The following is a 21897-nucleotide window of genomic DNA, read 5'->3' on the forward strand; positions in this document are numbered from 1 at the left end:
TGTGGTTTTAAAACTTTATTATATTTTAAAATCTGAAACTGTAAAACATAGTATTCGTACAAACACCTGAGGACTGTTCAGCTGGGCACAGCATCTTCTCACAATTTGAGAGAAGATCAAGTTTAAAAATAGAATCTTGTCTTACAAGAAACAACATAAATGAGTAACATAAATAAAAGCACCTTTTAAGTCACATATGCCCAGTAAAGAATTGCATTTGTTTATAAAGCACACTTGGTTTTTGAAAAGGAAGATGTATATTTTTGCCCCTGGTGAACATTTTATTGGCATTTGTAACAAATGGCTAATACACTTAGCACCAATTCTCACAGCTTATAAATATTATATCAAATGTTATATAATATAACAAGGTAATAAATAAAACAATGAACAGGTTTCACTTGAATGTTCTAATTTTCTAATTCTTAAAATAAAGTCCAAAATGACAAATTAGAGCTAATGTATTTTTCAAAGTTTAGTAGGATAAATGGCTCAGAAAGCAAATGAACTAGAAACATTGCACAGGACAGAGAGCTTCCCTGTATGGAAACCCTGAAGTCAGCTGAAAGGTACTAGTGATGGCAGATGATGTGAATATTTTTAACAGAATAAAAACATCTCACTGGATATAGTTCATCTTTACCTCTGTGAAGTGCAAAGTGCTATCCTTAAATTCAAAAAGAAGACTTACTTATGTGTATACTTCAGATATAGAATAAAATATAAATATGAAACAGTATCATTATGAACACAGACAATAAAAATGTATCTTTCAAAAATTTGGACATAGGCATCTTTATAGAGAGATGGGAGCAATGAGTGCCTAGTGAAATGTCCAAGCTTAGGTAAAATATGTTAAGTTGTAAACTAAGTATCTCTTGCATAAAATGACCGTTCTAACAATTTATCTAAAAATTGGTAAAAATACTTTAAGAAAGCTTGTAAGGTTGCCTTTTTTTCTTTAAATAGAAACAAATACAACATATATAGAAATAATAATAGAAAGGAAAATACTTTATATGGCTTTCCCTTTTGGGAAGCTGGTAGAACATGAACAGAGGCTTGCAGTAACAAACATAAAAGATTTTAGAAAGATGCTATCTATAGTTGCATCTTTTAAGTTTTCTTCTAAGGAAAATCCATGGATTTACTAGAGAACTTTTCAGGCCCTGATATTTTCTCTTTGGGATTCAGCTGTTTTGGTTCCTTAGATAAAGATGAACAGGAATTAGAGGTGTTTCTGTTTCCTTTGTGAAGTACAATTGTAAACTATGCAATAAAAATAATAAAAAGATATAACGAAAAAACTCCCAATCTAACAAACCGCCAATGCTCACATGTTAGATGGCTTCTCAAAGAGCAGACCAGACTATAATGGAGTTCTGCAATTCTGGACAGAACATAGTTTTAGAAGAACCTTCTACACAACAAAAACTTCTAAGGGCAGAAAAATGATTTTACACCAAGATGGCACTGGTCTCCCCTGAATGAAGATCGAGCTAAATTGACACAAACATGTTTTCAGTTGACAAAGAATTTTTCTTCTTTAAGCCTATCGATATAGTGGCACAACTTCAGGGCTGTCCCCAGCTTCAGCCCCATGTACTTAATCATCATGTCACTCTTTAGTAGTAGCAGAGCCTTTCCGTCAATGTCCTACAGACAGAAGGAAAGGACAGGGATTAGTTGATAGGTTCATATTTTATCAGAATGGTCCTTTCTTCATATTATATGAACATGTGATACCAATAATAGAGCAGCTCCTTCCAGATATATATTCTCTGAGTATACACCTGCTTGATGGAAACTATTAAAAATATAATTTGTACAACGAAGCATGGTTTGATCATTTATAAATTTACCTTGAATTTTAGGAAGAAAATTTAACCTAATATCTTTTTAAAAATGTGTATTATTTATTTGAGAGAGAGAGGGTAAGCACAAAGTAAGGGGGGGGGGCAGAGGGAGAGCAAGAAGGGGAGCCAGACACAAGGCTTGATCCCAGGACCCTGAGATCATGACCTGAGCCGAAGGAAGACACTTAACCAACTGAGCCACCCAGGCGCCCCTAACCTAAAATCTTAAAAATGTCCTAAGCATCAAACTACCTACCTTTAAATATTGTGCTGAATAAAATACTGCATATCTATGACAGAGTAAAAACTGTGAATGGTAGAAATGGATTTCAGATGGCCCTTAGTTATCTTAGAACAGCTTGGAATACGAGGGTGTTAGCATCCATACGAACTGTACACATACTATAGAGTGCTGTCTTGATGTTGAAAGCTAATCAGTTAGCTGTCTGAAGTTGATTAGATGCTTAAAAACTATTTTCTTGCCATATCAAAGAGGGTATGGATACTAATTTTATTCATCAGGAAACACTACAAAAACATGACTTCATAGTCACAAGGCATCCTCCTCAAGTTCTTTACTAACAGACTGACTGATGTTGCTGAAACATAGTGCTTGGTTTTTACAAGTTCTGGTCTAAAAATAAAACCGTACTGTCTGAAAAGACCTGAAACCCCTTACAGTGCTGCCTTTCTCAGGCACTTTCTGTACTTTTCCTACTAAGTACAATAAAAATTAGAACTTATAAAAAATGTAACCCATGATGTTACTTTGTAAATGGCATGAGGCTATCAGCATCCCAAACCATCAACAACCATATAAGGTTAACAGAACTGAGCCAAACGGGATCAGTTGCTGGCTTCATTGGGCATCATAACAAAGAGGACACCCTGTCACACTGTTCCTATTTAAATCCAGCCTCTACCATTTAAGGAGCTAACTTTGGGCCAAGTAACCATTCTCACATATGGAAAATCAGTTGCTAGGGTTCCCCCACCATCCACACTAATCAGTACCCAACTGAAGGGCCTAGACAGAGGTCATTCAAAAGCATTATGGCACGGGCGCCTGGCTGGCTCAGTCCTACAGCATGCGACTCTTGACCTTGGGGTTGTGAGTTCAAGCCTCCCACTGGGTGTAGAGCTTACTGAAAGCAAGCAAGCAAGCAAGCAAGCATTATGGCAGGAAAACCAAATCAAAATATACATTACATGTTGCCTGAAAAGGTCAGCGATGGCGAATGTGAATGTCTGAGGATCTGTTTGTTTCAGAAACTGGATCACTTCCTCCACAGACCAGGTTGAAGGGTCATCCGAGAAGCTTTGTTTTAGGATACCTGGGTCAGTTCCAATTGGTGAACTTGTAGCTTCAATGGGGGAAAAAGACAAATCAAACTTGACCTGATCATTATCCCAAAAGAAGAGATGTTAGGTAGGGAGAAATGCCCTTGCATCAAGGACGTTGAGGATTATAGATCAAATAGTGCTACTTGTCATGTGTCATTTCACACTCACCAAAGTTGGGCGGGATACAAAGAGATGAGGCAGTATGGCCGAGGCACTTATTTTCCATTAGAGCTGGATAAGTCATCATCTCAGGGTTATGCGTCGGACTGGGCTCACCTTGACCCAGAATGGATCCAGGTGCTACTGTACAAGCTCGAGTAGGTGAGAACATGTGGCTGCTATTGGGCCCTGGGCTGGGACAGTAGGGCACGATGGTAGAGGAGCCCTGAATCGGATCATCAGGTGTGAAATATGGCTGGTATGAATGTGAAGAATACATGGAGGGAAGTGTTGGACTCTGGCTCAGATTCGGCTCCTGCTCAGGGAGGTATGACTCTGGATCCCGTTCTGGGGACCCCTCCTCTGAACGGTAGGGTGATCCTATAGGATTGCTCGGGGAATCATCTGGGGGCCTTTCCACCGGCATAGTTGGGCTATAACTTTCAGGGTAAGAGAATGAAGAAGGAGGTTCCTTCTTCCTCAATTTCTGCAATCTGATCTTTCTGGAAAGCAGGTAATTATAATTTTTATAAGCATATCCAAGTGGCTTCTGAAATGACACAAACCCAGCATAAACTAACTGTCAGTGAGTAAAAAAGGAAATAAAATAAGTAGTAAATATAATTTTTTTTTCAGGAAACACTGCTTTACATTATTAAATATATATGCTCTATTTTGATTATATGATTTTTGTTCCTCTTCAACCCTACATTTTAACTGAATTTTATACGTTGTGTTTATAAACGTAAAACTATTCATTGTCATACACTTCTCAAACCTAAACTTAAGCATTTTCCCAACAAGTTTCAGTCTCCCATCTGCTGCTACAGCAAGAATCAATTTGGCCTTGCTAATCTCATAGTTAATAGTTCTCTCTCATTTCTAACTCAATGGCATCTTTAGAAGCAAGAGGTCTATTGCAGTTGTGAAAATATTTTTGTTAACACTCACGCGATTCTGCCACAGTGATTTCACACGAAAACGGTGGATTTTTGAAACTTTTCCATGAATGACATCAAATTTCTTATCCAGGTTTTGAATAGCATCATAGATGACCTATTATAATATAAGCTATTAATAGTTTCTATTCTAAAAGTAACATAAGAATACCAATAAGCCAAATTTTGACTGCTAGAAACAAAGAAAAGTTCTCAAGCTGTCAGAACCAGATGCCTGGTTTTGGTGACACAGAGAGGAGCTGATGGAGATAAGGAGCCCAACCTCCTACACAACAACTCCAGGCCATGCGGGCATTTTAAAAAGCTTTAATACTGGAAAGTAAATGTACCACCATTCTTATAAGCCACCATATTTATGATGGAGTCGTTTTATATCAAGGAAGGGGCTATTTTAGGAAAGAAAGCTTCAAATCTGCTAAAAAGGCCAAAGAGCCTCTTTCCATATAACCATGCTGAGAATTCAGAGGCAGTGAGCATTCTGTGCTGGAAAGAACAGTGAGCCAAATATAACAGACGTGACTTTTGGCTTCAAAGTATTTCAAAGGTAATCAACAATTAACCTTATAAAACCTTCCAGTAGATGTTCCCTATTGGCCAACCAGGTATGTGACTAAAAAAACCTGAGAATTTTTCAAATACACAGAAATTTTATTCAGGCCAAAAATACACTTAAACAGGAGGCCAGGACCATTTCCTTATTCATTCACTCAAACACTTACTGAGGGCCTACTTACTACCTCTTGGAACTGCTTTGCTAGGCGCTGGGACTGTGGACAGAAAGGAAAACAGGAAAACGAGAGCCTGCCCTAAGGAACGGCCAGGTGAGTTGGGGAGAGAGGATTTCAATAAAGTGATGGGCAGCCTAAAGCAGTGGTTTTCAAAGTGTGGTCTTGGACCAGTAGCATCAATGTCTCCTACTGGCTTGTCGGAAATGCCCCATCACCCACACCACACTTGCTAAATCGGGAACTCTGAGAGCAGGGGTAGCGATCTGCTTTCACGAGCCCTCCAGGTGGTTCTGGTGCATGATCAAGTGACCCACTGACCGACGGCACTGAGGTGAACGTGCAGGCTTTAGGGGAACACACCTGGGTGCAAAGACTAGCGTTCTGCCGCTTATCAGCTGTGTGACCTTGGGCGAGTCACTTAACTTCTCTGTGCCTTAATTTCCTCATGTATAGAATCCAGATGAGAATCTCAGAGTTCTCTCAAGGACAAAGTGAGGCGCTGTGGTGTGATGTTAGTACTCCCATCCTAACAATACTACATGACAACCCGCCCAGGAGTGCTCAACCATCCATCAATAGTCATATTATTGTTGGGACTTGGATGGCTACGACACACGTAAGAATGGGAGGCCACGTGTGCACAGAACAGGAAGACCTGACCCAGGCTGGCAGTCGTGGCAGTGTTGTCAGAGGAGATGTCCCCATTGAGGACTAAAAGACAAGACGGTGTTCACCAGGTAAAGATGCATGAAGGGCAGAGAGGGCAGAAGGAACAGTTGATTCAAAATACCCAGAGAGAACACAGAAATCAGATGTGTAGACAGTGAAGATAAATGACGTTCAAAGAGCTGGGTGTTTTAAGGGAAGGAGAGAGAAGGCACGACAGAAAGAGGGATGGGAGGCCCCAAGCGGAGGTGAAGCTGTGGGAGGGGATGCGGAGAGTGACGGAGACGGAAGCCGAAGGGCCAGGACGTGACCACTGACGAAGGGAAGCGTCCCGGCACAGGGAAAGAGGCTCAGAGGCAGAAAACAGCACCGCCTTAGCCTTATAGAGGGAGATGCCCGAAGGACAGATCCCAGCCTAGTGGCTGGCTGTGGGGAGAGTTATTGCGACTCAGAGGGATTTGGGCCTCATGCTCCAACCCACCTTGGCCTCCCTGAAATAAGAAGCCAGGGCTGGGCCCTCCGGAGCTTGTGGGGGACGGAGAGGGAGCTGACCAGAGTGCTGGCGAAGGGCCACGGGACAGTGGAGGGATCCCGGCAGGCGCCCCCTCTGCTTCCCAGCCTGTACAGGGCTGGAATCTTCCTAAAGAGGACACTGGGCAAGGACAGAAGAAGAAAAGATGTAAGTGTGCAGCGACTGGTCTAGACCGGTAAGGGAAGGGGTTGAAGAAAAGAGAGAGCTCGCACACTGGGAGAAACGGGGAGGATCCCCGATGGTCCGTTTCGGGGCTGTGACGGGACACTGGGCACTTCTCCTCCACGTCCTAGCTCACCACATCTTGCACCGTCGCTCAGAAAGAAGGCCCTGGCAGAGCAGTGGCAGCCCGGGGGGTCGTGGGTGTTTACATGAGGCAGGCCGGGAATGGCCCCGCTGGAAATCAGAAACCCCCCTTTCACCGCCCACCGTCCGTACCTCCTTCCCCAAAGACCTGCTATGTTCCTTTGAAGCAGTCCACTTCTGTTCTCAGTAACAGTGATAAAGACTCACTAAACATGCTTTACTTAGGCAGGGTAGCTCATCTTTTTTTTTTTTTTTTAAGATTTTATTTATTTATTTGTCAGAGAGAGAGAGAGGGAGAGCGAGCGAACACAGGCAGACAGAGTGGCAGGCAGAGGCAGAGGGAGAAGCAGGCTCCCCACAGAACAAGGAGCCCGATGTGGGACTCGATCCCAGGACGCTGGGACTATGACCCGAGCCAAAGGCAGCTGCCTAACCAACTGAGCCACCCAGGCGTCCCCAGGGTAGCTCATCTTAATCCAACAAACTTTGCACGTTAACAACTACTTTTTAAAAAATAAACTTCCATTACCTCTAGAGGATGCAGCTCACAAAATCCTTGATAATTACCCCCATCAATCTCTACCAGCATGCTAACTTTTACAAAATCCCCTCAAAACTATGTAAGATATACTCTTTAAAAAACAACAGTATGCTGCTATTTTTTCAATTGAGAAATCTCAACAATGTATTTAGACACAGACTAATTTTTTTCTACATCAATTTCTTTCAAAGATTTTGTAGGGAAAATTAATCAATATCAAATAATAGAACATACATTTCTTCAGTTAATGGCTTTTAAAACAAAGCTATAAAACGTACATATTGGTATTTCAAAATTTTCACCTGGAGGTGCTATTCTAACTAGAAATTATTAAAAATTATTACAATGAGGGGATAATCTTAGGTAATTTGATATAGCAAAATTTCAATTAATTGTACACTTTTACATGAGATAAAGGGAATTTTAACTTAGTATTTCAGTAAACTACATTTGAGAAACAGAATTTTGTACCTGACAATGATTGAGGACATCCGTGACAGTTTTTTGTTGTTCTTCATTGTAGGATGTGTCAGACATCACAGTTTCCTGCTAATATTTTAAAAGTTAAGTAGTTAATGCTTTACTTCTATAAGAGCCAAATTCAACACCAGGAGGAAAAAAACACTTTACATTTATTTATTTAAATTGTTTTTATTTGTCACCAACTTTTCAAAAGGATCCAGAAGTCTTAATCTCAAGCAGAAACAAAATAAAAGCTCACATTAATATGAAAATGAAAATGACAACTGTTAATTGAGAGAGGAAATAAGAATTTATTATATCAGAAGGACCTAGGTTTAAAGTTTTGTACTGAAAATGAGTATAAACTGCTCTGAACTTCCTACTACCTAAGGAAAAGGGAAGTAAAATGGTTATATGGTTACTATCTAATGAAAGGAAGCAAACAAGTTCAGGAAAGACCAATATTCTTTGGGTTTGAGTTTAGAGGAACTCCATAGTATATGAAGAATTTAAACATTTTTCTTTAAAATGGTTAAGTGTTAATGTATCTGACAAGTGGCAATTAACATTACTTACATTATTGACATATGCAGTGTTTGGTTCATATGCATAAAGAACAGTGTTATCATCATCATAAGCAGGTATTCGTGTTCTTATCTAAGGAAGATGTATTAACAAATTAAAAGGAAAGATGAAAGATAGAACTGAAAGAAACACTGAGGACTTCAATTTCACTTTTAAGATGCTCCAAAAGCTATTGGTGAATATCAAAGGACCTTTGTCCACTGTAAATACTATGACTCCATGAAAAGATGTACTTGCAAAACTGTCTTCTCATTATCTGAACTTAAGGTATCACTGAAGATATCATTTACATTTAAGATATCATTTTCTATTGAGCTTAACCTCTTGTGTAACTCAGGGTTGAAAGACTAGTCTAGGAACCTGGCACCAGAACTGCTGCAAACCTAATAAGTATTTTTAACCATGAACAAGGAGGCAGGTTACGTGGCTTTTGATTTTTAGATAATCCAACAGTGCCACTCTGTGGACAAAAGAAGAAACACTTAAGCACCTACTTTTCTTGATAAATTGATCACCTTAAAACTTTTTTTTAAATAGGACAGTTTATAAATAAATGAATATACAACAAATAAGCATTAGATTTCATTTAAATACAGTATTCTAAGAATGAGTTATAAACTACAGGAATAATGTTAAAATAAAGACAGAAGCTATGTAGTCTTTGTTTCAAAAAGCATAACCAAAACAATATGGAAAGGGCTATAGATTAGTTCTTATAAAAATATACCATGTATACTGGTATATGCCAACACTATACATGTTGGTAAATGCCAACATGTACAGTGCCTTATGCTTTTCAAACTTCTTTCACATACTTATGTCAGAAAGCAATTCTCAGTAGGCAGTTAACATTATGTCCAAAAATGAAAAGATACTGGGGCTGACAGAAGTTAAGAGAATTGCCCACAGCACTTAGGTGGCATTAATACCCACATCCTTATTTAAGTAAAGAAATGCTTTTTCTGTTAAGCCAAATTATATATAATTTAATAATCTATATTTTTACTTACCTTCAGGAATCAAGAAACAGCAGAATGTGACAGAATTGTACAACAGCACAATCAAACACAATCAAACAAACAAACAGCACTGTTTGGCAAGATTTTCAGAAAGTTACTTAAATTAACCCTATGAGCTAGCAGTGCAGCTCCTGAGTATTTACCCGATAGAAATGCTAGTTCACAAAAAACTTGTACGTGAATGTTTGTCACAGCTTTATAGACCACTGTCAAAGCTCATGAAGTTGTTATTTCTGAATTCCACTCAATGAAATTAAATTCCATTTAGAAAAGAAATAGAGCACAGTGAAAAGAACAAAGACAGATTTATTTGAAATACAAACCACATCAGCTTCACTGGAGCCGCTAGACATCTTTTTTGAGCAACAGCAGCATTCCACCTCCTCCGAGTGAGCCCTACTTGTGTTTAAACTTGCTGGTGGGTTTATTTGTGAAATTCCCTGGTCACCCAGGGCTGCTAAACCACCTACTCCTAAAAAGCAAGACATAAAAAAGTTACTTCACACATTACCATCATCAACTTAATAGGGATAAGTTCTCCAGATGCCAACTCGAACTGAACCGGAGTCCTGGCTGAATTTTAGAGTAACTCTTCCAGTAGTGACTTAGAATAAACCTTTAAAAACTTTAAAAACTGAAGAGCTATGTTGTCACAGCTAGATATAAGGATCAAGATCACGCACAAAATCTAAATTGTGAAGTAAATACTTTACAACTGAAAGGCTACAGAGTAAATGCTGGAAAAAATGAACAAGAGAGCACAATTCCTAACTGCTTTTCGCAAGGCGCCGAGAGGCACTTGGGTGGCTCACTCAATTGAGTGTTGGACCCTTGGTTTCAGTTCAGGTCATGATCTCAGCTTTGTGAGTCTGCTTGCGCTTCTCGCCCGTTGCCCCTCCCCACGCTAGTGCAGTCTGGCCCTCTCCCTCAGATAACTAAATCTTTAAAATTAAAAAAAAAATTCTCTTTCTTCCCCCCCCCACTTATGCTCTCTCTCTCAAAAAAAACCCCCAAAACCTCCAATTTCAGGGATAACTTCAATTTTTGTTTTTTAAACCATTTGTTTTACTCTGATTATAAGACTAATAATAAATAATGAAACTGTTGTGTTTTCATACAAAGGAAGCCTACAGAGCAATGAGAACGAACCAACTCTTGCTACACATGAGGAGAATCTCACAACCATAAACGTGAGTAAAAGTCAGACACAAAAGAGAACATACTATATGATTCCATTGATCTAAAGCTCAAAAACAGGCAAAAATAATCAATGGTGGGATAAGTCTTCCCAAACCAATACATTTAGATATACTGTAGTCACTCTAATAAGTTTCTCGTTTTCTATCTTGCAGATGGGCCATGACCTACGTAAGCAGTCCCCAGTTAACAGATATCTGACAAAGAACACTGTGGAGCAGTCTCGCACCTCTACTTCAACTCTCAAGGAGTAAGAATATTGAATTCAAATTTCCCCACTCTGATAGTATTTCCTATAATCTCATGGTATTTCTAACAATTTTGTTTGATACTTTATATGTGTAATTTTTCATTACATATGTTTTACTATAGAAAATTTAGAATATACCACAAGGTACAGATAGTAATACCGAACAGATTTTATAGCCGACCCTGTGCCAGGCAAGGTTCTAAGCAATTGTTAACTCATTAGTATTCCTGACAACCTTGTGGGGCAGGCTCTGTTATTTTATCCCCATTTTTCTTAAGAGAAAATTGAGGCTAAGCAAGTTTAAATAATTTATCCAGGTCTCATAGCTAGTAACTGGTGCAGTTTGGCTCCAGAATCAATGGGCTTTACTCACTCATTATTAAAACCACCTGGAATCCCTTCTCTAACATTATCAAAAATAAAACCCGAACTCCTACAATAGCCTACATGGTCCTTACACAGTCAGAAGTCTCCACACCCTCAAGTGAGATCACCTTTTACCACTTGTCCCCTTGTTCTTAGCCTAAAATATTTACTTTCTGGCCTTTTATAGACAAAGTTTGCCACCACCGTTATAGACTCTTAAAATCAGACAATTCTCTACTGCATAATTACACTGCAGCCCAAACTTGGCTGTAGTTAGACATAGATGCAGCAGTCACTGAATCCACGACTAGACACGAGATATTTATACCTCTGTGGCACATTTATAAATCACCAATGTTGCACTCTTTGAACCTCTCACTCCTGTCATGACCTCTACCCACAATACCCTGCTGGTTCTCCACCTAGGAGAACCTATTCAACGTCAAAGCTCAACTCCAGTTCCATCTCCACAAAGCAAAAGGTGCTAAGTCATCCCATCCGAAAGTGACACTGCTTTCCTCAAAGTACCAGAACACTCACACAGTGATGCTTTTGAGGTCATCGTTACAGAAAAGGAAACATCAAACAGCCTAAAGACCTTAGGCTTGGGGCCAGAATACCTCGGTTTTAGATCCCAGCTCCTCCACTTATCAGTTACGTGACTTCCCTGTGGTTTTTTTTTTTTTTCTTTTTTAAATCTGTAAAATGGCGATAATAGTACGGACCTCACACGGAGTTATGAGGATTAAATGAATTAATACACGTCAAGTGCTCACCATCACGACCGGCATAGCAAAGGCACCCACTGTTCGCAACTGTTATTTCATTATTTGGGTATTCATAACATCCTCCCAACAGAACTATTTGTCATGGAGCACACGGACAATAAATACTCAGGGTCAAAACATGTAATTTTCATTCACATTGCACCTGTCTACTGCAGATATAGCAACCATTTCTGGTAAACAAATTTTAAACACCAGGACATAATGCAAAGAACTGGACTTTAAAAATACTTTAATCCATATCCAAATTGCAAAATTTGCTATTTTGCTTCAAGCAGGTATTTAACCTCTCTGTGCCTCAATTTCTAAACTCGTGAAGTTGGAATAATATCTACTTCACAGAGCTGTGTAAGACCAAATGATACAGTTAAGCACTGAGTATCATGTCTGGTTCACAGCAAGCATAGCATCAATTTTAGTTCCTTTCCCTTCTTTTCATAAAAGTTTCTGCAACAATTTCTTAGAGCCCAATCATGACTGGATTATGCAAAACTAATTAAAATAATTCATTAAACTCAAAATCCCGCAAAATGAGTTTACTTAAAATGAAGCTCATTTGTATTTTGCCACAGAAAACCTAAACTCTTGATAACATAAGAACAAGAAGCCATCTGATTTTTTAAAAGGCTTTTTAAAAGGCATTTTTAAAAAGGCATTTCAAAGGCGTTTTTCAAAAAAGTCATTTGAAGATTCACCTTCCAAGGTTCCAAAGCATTCACTTATCTCATCAACTGACCGAAAATGTTAAGGCTGAAAACAGCGTTTCACCCGAAAACTACTCTACTGTCCGTATCGAACTTAAGCGACCACAAAGTTGCCCGATGGAAGATAATGCCGCCCAAACTGTATCCCAGCACCCAGCCCTGAATCGAGCCCATGCCCTGTTTTTATGGAACGCCATGAAGAAAAGCGGCTCGTAAAATCACTGTTTGTAAATATTAATGTAGTTTAAAACTCTAGAGCAGTCCTAATTTTCCCCAAATTAGGAGCGAGAGGAGGGAATGAAGCGATCACTAACGAAGTTATCAAACAATCATGCCCTTATTTTCTTTTGCCTCGGCGTTTATATATATATATATATATATTCTATATACAATAAACCAGGAAGACTGCACTGTCATTGATCAAACGAGGTTACCAACAAAGCCTCAAAATCAACGTTTCAATCTCAAAAAAATGTTCCAACGAATCAACTCGCTAGTTCATCAGTTCTTTAAACTCAAAATTCTATATAAAGTCTCAGAGTCTTGGTAGTTCCTCGCTCCGCGCTCCGCCCCCCCGCCCAACACACCTTCGCTGAGGCAGCGAACCGACGGAAAACGAACTACTTCTCTCAGAAAGTCAGCACAAAGTACTCAAAAAGCGGCCAAATCTCAAAAGCACAGAGCCGCTGCTCTCCGGGACAGGAGGTGGGAACCACCCTCAACCACCCCCTCTGCGCGATCCCGAAAATCAAGTTCTTTTCCTTCCCTCAAGGCAAATCCTGTCAGGACCCCACCCCGCCCTCCGCGCGCTCCGCCCCCGAGCTTCCCAACCGTCAAACCAAACCGTACCTCAGCGGTTTTTCGCGCACAACCGAGGGACAAGAAAGTTCAAGGGAGGAAAAAGTGCCACTAAACAGACCTGTTCTGTCATCAGAACCCGCCACACTGCCCGCCGAAGGGCCCGGGGCCCGATTAATGTCAGCCAGCTTTCCGGAGTATCAACGGCCTAAGACCGTTAACTTCGACAGCTTCACGAACCGTCCTCCCACCGGAAGTCGCGCTGGACCATATGAGGCGCTTGCCTCGAGGACCCCGGAAGCTCCGGAATACGCGCGCATCCGGGAGCACGCGGCACGCTTCCTGCCATTCACACGGCTCTTAGCCAATCCGGCAAGCGCCTGCGCAGCGGTTGGGCGGGAGGGTGGGGGGAGGAACGTTGCTAGGGAGACAGCCGAGGGGAGGGGCTTTGCTTCCCTTTGCGCGGCCGGCAGTGCCCACCCCCGAGCGTCTGTAGCTGGGGCGTGCCAGTTCAGATTTCCGCTCGCAAAAGCTGGTGGGATTGGGACCTGGCATTAGACCAGAGGCGCGAGCCTCCGATGCTGAGACGTGTTTCTGCGGCTGCGCAGGGGCGCTGGCGCGCACGCGCGGGCTTTCCTTCCAGCGCTGGAGACGCTTCGTAGAGAAGGCTCTGCAGGGTGAGGCTGTCGGGTGCCGGCCTGCCCACTGTCATTGGTTGGTTTTCGAAAATTTTGGTTTTTTAAATGTAATTCTGTCTCTCGCCTTCCCATCACAGACGTCGACTTTGGCTCTGTCCTAGGTGTGCTTGTCTTTGCTGGAATTCGAAGGAGACGGGATGGGGCCTTAGTTGTGGAGGCTTGGTACAAACGGGGGAAAGTTATTTTAAAAAGTTGTTACCTCGTGGAGAGGTAACATAGACCTTGGAGCCAGATTTACAGGGGTTCACCCCAGCCCCAACATTTCGTCTTTCCATGGCTTTGGGAGAGTCAGGTAATGGCTCTGAGCTTGCGTTTCCCCGTCTGTAAAATGGGCACAATGTGGGGAGTACATGAGTTTGAGTAAGCAAAGCACTTAGAACACTATCCAGGACATAAATTTGCTATGTAATAAAGGGCACATGACATTTATTTAGTGGCGTATTGTAATATGAATATCGAGGCTGCCCATCTTCGGAACAAGGCACAGTCTTGAGTAATTATTAGAAGCAAAGCAGGTGAGTATTGTAAACTAAAGCCATAAATTTTCTCCTGGCTCACAGAGGAGCTACAAGGAAAGTATAGTAGCTATTGGAAATTTATTCTTCTCTCAAATACAAAACGAGATTAGAGAGGCACCTGGCTGGCTCAGTCAGTAGAGCGTGTTCGTGATCTCTGTGTCGTGAGTTGGAGCCCCACGTTGGGTGTTGAGATTACTTTTTTAAAAATCTAAAACCCAAAAACCCAAAATGAGATTAGAGTTCATTATACATTATATTTTTTCCACCTACTTTTGCTATAGCAGTTACCTTCCTTTATGTCCAGTTCCCTATAAAACCCTTGCTGTTTGTGAAACCCCAAGAATACAATTACATAATCCAAGAGAAACTGGTTGTTTAATTGCAGTCACGTTTATTTGCAGTTTCTATACACACTTTCTAGGTAATCAAACTTTTCTGGTACATTTTTTTGAGAGGGGTTCACAATGAAACTGTCACCATTTTTACTAAAAATAAATACAAGACTTAAAGTGTTGCACAGCTCTAAAATATACAAAGGCTTGAATTGAATGTAAACGTTGAAAACATCTTACAAAAGAAACCATTTCTGCAACAATTTAAAAAGTTCATATTTACAAATATTACAAAAATACAAAATGGATGCAAGTCCATAAACCATTGTCTTTTTGGCCAGCATGAACTGGTTCTAGTACCAAAATAGTTACACTGTAACCTTCTTTATAGTTTTAAATCTTTGTCATGATCTAATTCTCTAAGTCGGCCATCTCTGCAGCAAATGTACTCACTCACTGACCTTTGGCAAGAGCAAACAGTGTGTTTTGTTTGCTACAACTAGTCCATGTCCTCTACTTAGCCAAAAACAAAAAAACAAAAAGGAAAAAAGTTTTCCCCCACACAACATAGACATGTTGCATAAACATAAAAGAACAAAAAATTAGCATCAGTGCAAACAACAGAAGAAAAGTTTGGATTGATGTTTTTCACAATACCTAATGTGTGTACCCTGCTTCAAAACGGCAGTGATGTTGAAGACAGCCCTCTAATTCTTGGTCTTATCTGCTATGTAATAAAGCCATGTAGAATATTCCAGATTAATAAGGAATTCCTTACTTTTTTTTTTTTTACTCAGTTTGTTACTCAATACTCTTAACACAGTGAATTTAAAATCCATCATTACTTGGGTTTTTTTTAAATCTATGAAATATAAAATAGAGAAACTCTGCTATAGATTTTTAGAGTAAACAAAATAAGTAAAACTATATTATAAGGGTTAGTTCTGTGATCATTACATATAGAAGGAATCTTATTGCCTCACAATTCAAGTCAGTATGTATTTTAAAAAATATATGGTACCATTACTTAAATTGATGTCAATAATAAAAAGGTGACATATTTATTAAAGCCAATTCATGTGTTTCCTATTCAAGATTTAGAATCACTTTAAAGCCCACATACCTTTCTTTACGCTTAAAAAACCCCTAACTACACAAAAGCCATACTGCAAACGAACTGCTTTTATGAAAATTACAAAAGATCACCTATTGTGACTGGAAATGACGGTTTCTTATCGCATTTGTCTAAAAACTTTCTTTTAAAATTTTTGCCAAGTGTACTTTTCAAAGCATGAGAAAAAGTTATTCATGTTCCCATGTGTCAAACCATGCTGGTTTTCTTGACTAATGGGTTCCAATGAGAAATGATGGTCCATTTTTTTTCAAACCCCCAAACATTTTTCTTTTAATAAAAAGTATAACACTTTGTAAATGTTCAAATGTACCCTTTACCAGGTAGCTTATCTATCCCAGCGCAAGCACCCACACCCACACACGCACACATCCACACACACACGTTCTCCCTCCTCTACCCCACCACCCCCTGCACATATTTTACATACAAGGATGACAAATTAAGAAATACAATTTGATAGTGAAAACAAATAGTAGGAGACAGACATTTTTTTTTTCTTTACAAACAAAAACCCAACAGCAATCAGATTCTCTAATTCTCAATCTATAACACCTTAGAAAGTGTTTCTATTGAAAGACAGCATCCTCTTAGACCAGGCTTTCTCCTTCATATGGTATGAATTAAACCAAAGCCACAAACCCCCTTTCACACATCCTTCTTTCCCAAATACCACTTGCATAAACTTAAAGCCAGCTGCTTATCAATTTCTTGGTAACTCTGGTCTGTTCTATCATTCTAATCACATTCTATTCTTTTATAGGCCATATCCCTTCTTAGTTCTCTCTACTTTCTACCTTGTCCCATTCAAAACATATTTTAAGTACATAGCTGCTTATATCTCTGACATATTTCAAACATTAGTATCAGTTCACGTTAAAATCAGAGGTGTAAGAATCATTTACAGATTTCAACTTGTAACTACTTTTTTTTTCAGTTTTAAGACAAGAAAATTCAAGTAATTTCAAGTAATTCAGCTTGTTTCCCTGCCTTCATTGTATCAGAGCACTCACCCTGACATTTCCTTTCCCACCCACCACCCTCCCCTTTTGCCATCAAGCAGATATAGTAAAATCAGACAAAAACTCATTTGTATGTAGCATTGTGAACCAGAGCTGTTCCCCATTCCCAGTTTAACAGTGAATATAAATAATGCCTATACACATACCTATTTCCCAACTATATTGTTCACAGTGTCATTTCTGTTACTTTTTTTAGGTAGCATGAATCTCATCAGCACAGAGAGAAAGCTTCACTGAAAACTCATTGCAGGTACTTACTGATAAATCAATAGCTCTGTGGCATGCTTATGTTTTATTTTTGTTAGTTAAAGAAACTGGAGCTAATTACTAAACTGTTTAAGGAGTTTATAGTCATTAGATGATGACTGTTTAAGTCCCCAGTAGCCTAATATAAAACATAACCTAAATTAACTATTGTTTTCCCTATTCATTCTCTTTAAAGCAATCCACTGAAAAATTAAAAATCTAAAAGACAATGTCAAATGTTCTTCAGGGCTTTGTGTTGAGAATGTTGATTTTTCTCATTGATTAAAAAAAAAAATCAAAAGCATGCTTTTCATTCTGTCCAAATTACCACATGGCAAATCATAGCCATGTGTTACTATTCACTTGTTTGGTGCTGCAATTTGTCACAAAAATGGCTAGGTCTGAAATCATTATTTTAAATTAATCACATTTCAGTATACGACCTCAAGATTTTCTTTATTTCACCAGTTTAAAATTCATAATTGAGGTTTATCTATCACTCAGAAAATCATATTGGTGGACATTTAAATATGGTATTTTATATGAAAATGGTATTCACAGAATACAGTTATTACACTTTATTTGTTGTGTTCTATAAACAGTTGGTGTGTGGTGGATAATTGGCCACATGTCCACTCGTCATTGATAAATCTATTTACACATTTTTATCAAAAATATGGTATTTACATGTGTGTAGTTCTTTCTTCTGAATTTTGCTTTAGTTCATTTTAATGTAAAAAAATACCAAACCTCCAGAGTAATTTCATCATCTTAAGAATTATGACAGTGAGGGCTTTGTTTTCTGAATAGGCAGCTCTGGAAAAACTTTGTCTGGGTTTCATGAAAAGCAGACACTTTCAAATTCTATATTATCAAAAGGAATGAGATTGGGTAAATCAAACTAAGCTAAAGAAAAATATGAAAGACAGTGCAGCTACTTAAAAATGTGGAAAATAATCAAGAAGGACCATCTTCCATTTCCCCAGCCAATATTTAGGAATTCGTTGGTAAGCGGTGATGGTACCCCATGGTGTGCTGACTTCTCCCCAGTCCTCTCTTCTGTTCCTACATCCTCATACGACTAAGGGTTTTGGCCTTTGACAGCCAGCCTGGCCCGGGCCACCTATGTTGAGCTCTGGGAGGATCGGTCGTCATGTGGGCTCCCATCAGAATTTTCTGTCTCGCCCTCAGAGATGGCCTGCATGGGCGCATTGTACAGCCTGCAGCGGACGCTGTAGCGACTGCTGCTGGCCGCAGGGGGTGCTCGGGAGCGGCCAACCCTAGAGGAGGCCGAGGTGGCAAAGTTCTTTGAGGAAAACCCTTCCGCATTAACTCTCGGGGAGCAGGGAGAGAGTGGGGACAGGGCCTCGGCCCCAGGGGCCCCCTGATGAGCCTCATGGGTGCTTTGTGGGGACTCAGCTGTGAGCTCTCCAGGAGGTTTGGGCAGGATGGGACTCTTGAGGATCTCAGTAGCAGACATGCGGTAACTAGAATCCGAGCGACTTCCTTTCTTGAGGAGTAACAGCTTAAACTCTTCGTTGGACGTGTTGGACTTCTTGGCATTTCGGTAGATGAGGCCCGGGGACCTCTGGCTGTTTGGGGTGGTCACGTTGCTGCTGGGCGAAGTACCAGAACCAGCGCTGCTGCTGCTGCTGCTGCTACTGCCGAGGGAGGCCCTCGATTTGCTTCGAGCCGACATATCCCCGGAGTCTTTTCTTCCAAGGACTTTTCTCTTAGACCTTTCAAGAAAAGGAAAAACCTCAGTCCGCACACATTTTTCTGAAACTGGAAGTGTTAAGTCACATTCATGCATTGTCCTTGAAGAGCAGTTTGGTGGGCCCTATCTGATTGGCTAGGTGGCATTAGGAGGTGAGGAGGGAGATACGTTCCTTGCCCTTATAGCACTCACGACCTGAGGGAAATTCTCCAATAACCAGTGGACTGAAACTAGGTTCTGTAAATGACCATCTCACATAATGACTCATGTGGAGGCTGGCGCTAATAGAGGAGGACATACTGGGATGTTTTACAAGACTATGAGAAGATATTGCTGTCTGACTTCTGGTTAGAGTATAGGCAGTGAAGGACTGTAGCTTTCTCGTATTAAATCTGTCTCCGCATTACATATTAAATGCTCTGATGTGTGGGCTCGGCTTCCAGTGAGTACCAGAAGAGCAAAGCGGATAGAGGTGTGGATGAGACAGGATTAGCCATAGGTTGATGGTGGACAGGCTTGGGTAACGGATATGTGTGTCTGGGGAGGTATGTTACACTGTTCTGTCAACTTTTTAAATTTCTCCCTATAAAAAAATTTCTTACATGACTTTTTAAATCAGTCAGTCCATTTTTGGCTGTATAGACAATTTTCTGTAGCTGCTTAGTAACAGCAGTGTTATCACTCAGTAAATCAACTTTCTGTGAGAAGCTAAAGACCTAGACTGCCTCTGGAGTTCTTAAAGCTCTATATACTGTAAACCCTCAAGAAAACAAGGTAAAAAAAATGTCATACACACACACAGACACAAAGGCAAGGTCATTTTTGTCACTGTGCTACACATAAATAAATCTGATACAAATGCAAATCTAAGATTACCAAGCTCTCTAAGTCCACCAAACATAGGGATCCATCATCATATTATTTCTTTTGATAAGTACATAGGTGTAAACTTAGTGAATCTTTGCATGATTCAGTATGTTGATAAATATTGGCAGCATGCTCTTTCACCAACCTAAAAATCCATAGAGTAGAGAAAATTTCAGCTTTGCAGTTGGAGACCAGCCTCATTTTTGTTCACTGAAACCTTTGTGGTTAGATCGCATAGGCCAGTGTCTGGCACTCCAGTACAGTAGGAATTCCAAACTAGCATTTGCTTTTAACATCTACCATATTCTAGACACTAAAATGTTATTTTAGCATCAAAATTGAATATGTGAGTATAGGTATTTCCACTAACAGTCAGGGAATGGGTAGAGAGGTTTTAACTGACAAGACTGGATACGAAGTGGTAGCACTGAGATTCAATTCCAGATGATTCTGACTCCACTACTTATGTTCTGTCCACTATTCCAGATACTGACATTTGGTCCTTTGGGGTAAGGACTTGACTCTTTAACTTATGTAGCATTTTAGTAACTTGTCCTAAGATAAAGAGGGGGGTGGGAAGTATAATTGGATCTTAGACTACACACAGAGCAAAGAAAAAAGTAAACTGATTCTTCACTCTCTGAGTGGCGAGGTGTGCCTGGTAAGGTATGTACACACAGAAAGGGTTTTTGATGGAGTCTTTTAAAAAAAAAAAAAAGCTGTTGAAGAGCTGTGCTCCTTCTTTATGGGAAAACCACATCAACAGAAAATGCAAGTTCCCTTTAAAAGTAGAATTCCAGGGCGCCTGGGTGGCTCAGTTGGTTAAGCAGCTGTTTAACCTGGCTCGGGTGATGACCTCAGGGTCCTGGGATGGAGCCCTGTGTTGGGCTCCCCGCTCAGCAGGGGGTCTGCTTCTCCTTCTCTCTCTGCTCCTCCCTCCGCTCCTGCTCTCTCCCTCTCTCCCTCAAATAGATAAATAAATCTAAAAAGAAAAAAAAAAGTAGCATTCCAGGAAAAATGGAAAGCTTCTTGCAAAAAACTTGTTTCAAAAAAGTATAACTTCAGGGGTGCCTGGGTGGTTCAGTTGGTTAACCGTCTGCCTTCAACTCAGGTCATGATCCCAGGGTCTCCCTGCTCAGCGGGGGGTCTGCTTCTCCCTCTCCCTTTGCCCCTGCCTATATGCGCTCTCTCTCTCTCTGTCTCTCTCTCTCTCTCAAATGAATAAATAAAATCCTTTTTAAAAAGTATAACTTCATAAGGTAGAAAAGGCAGTTTGCAAGTTGTGTCCCTTGGGAATCCCATGTAGGCCCAAGGCCTAGTGGAAGAAGGTGGGCGTGGCTGTGAAAGGAGCAGGCGCAGCACGGTTGGCTCGCTCGGTCCAATCTGGGTTCGCGTCCGTGCGAGTTCCTGCTCTGCCAGTCGCAAACTGCAAGGAGGACGTACTCTTGCAGACGTGGCCCTTGATGGCGGGGGAGGGGGGGCGCGTGAGAGAATGTGAATGGGCGGCCTGGACACAACAGTGTCCTGCACAAACAGCCCAGAGGACATCCTCTGTTTGTGGGATTTGGAGTACTAATTTGAGAGAGGACCAGTGTTATTAAAGAAGTTTAAGTTTTAGGAAGGGGGAGGGGAGCCGTGATTCGTTCTGGGCCATGAAACGGGCAGGTTCCCACACTGTCTTGTCTCAAACTTGGGCTCTGACTGTTCAGTGGCGCGGCTTGCGTCTCTGCTAGGGGAGGATTACGGCTGTGAGCATTTTTTTTTTCCCCTTTGGTTCAAGAAATTATTTCAGTCAGAGGTTACAACAGACTCTGAGCTTTCCCTCTAAGTTACTTAACCACAAATTGTTTTCAAACGAAAACTTGTTCCAGGATGTCTTTCCTGTGGGAAACCCCGGTCCCTTCCGCAGTTCTTACGGAAGGCCCTCAGGTGAGGTCGAGCTACATAGAAAGGCTCACGTTCCCTAACGGAAATAGAAATCTATCAGTTTGATTTGGAAAACGAGGTTTTTGGGTTTTTTTGTTTTGTTTTGTTTTTTCTTTTTTGCTGAAGGCACCCCAAGTACCCAAGGCTTTCCCGCATTTGCATTAGATGAGACGCACTGAAAG

The 21897-nt window shown here is 40.5% G+C and overlaps 2 protein-coding genes across 9 annotated transcripts in view; both read right to left on the reverse strand.

The window, feature by feature from the left end:
- SCML1 (Scm polycomb group protein like 1) lies at nucleotides 1-13602 on the reverse strand. Of its 8 annotated transcripts, none has more exons than XM_047715180.1 (8): nucleotides 13379-13602; nucleotides 9481-9629; nucleotides 8130-8210; nucleotides 7563-7640; nucleotides 4311-4415; nucleotides 3369-3909; nucleotides 3066-3220; nucleotides 1-1656 (listed from the first exon to the last, which is right to left on the reverse strand). In XM_047715180.1, exons 2-8 carry the CDS (start codon nucleotides 9508-9510, stop codon nucleotides 1522-1524), a joined length of 1125 nt encoding a protein of 374 aa, XP_047571136.1. In that variant the 5' UTR covers nucleotides 9511-9629; nucleotides 13379-13602; the 3' UTR covers nucleotides 1-1521. The 8 variants fall into 8 exon arrangements, with proteins under 8 accessions (XP_047571136.1, XP_047571137.1, XP_047571132.1 ...); XM_047715181.1 differs by having other exon boundaries at nucleotides 13047-13602; XM_047715176.1 differs by lacking the exon at nucleotides 13379-13602 and having other exon boundaries at nucleotides 7563-7637; nucleotides 9481-13038.
- A 1245-nt stretch (nucleotides 13603-14847) lies between these two features.
- Nucleotides 14848-21897, reverse strand: part of NHS (NHS actin remodeling regulator) — a 337315-nt gene continuing 330265 nt past the window's right edge. Inside the window, exon 9 of the mRNA XM_047715174.1 lies at nucleotides 14848-18944. Coding sequence (XP_047571130.1) covers nucleotides 18329-18944 — 616 coding nt within the window. The 3' untranslated portion in view covers nucleotides 14848-18328. The remainder of the gene's footprint in view (nucleotides 18945-21897) is intronic.

This window comes from Lutra lutra, chromosome X, assembly GCF_902655055.1.
Source record: "Lutra lutra chromosome X, mLutLut1.2, whole genome shotgun sequence".
Classification (NCBI taxonomy): domain Eukaryota; kingdom Metazoa; phylum Chordata; class Mammalia; order Carnivora; family Mustelidae; genus Lutra; species Lutra lutra.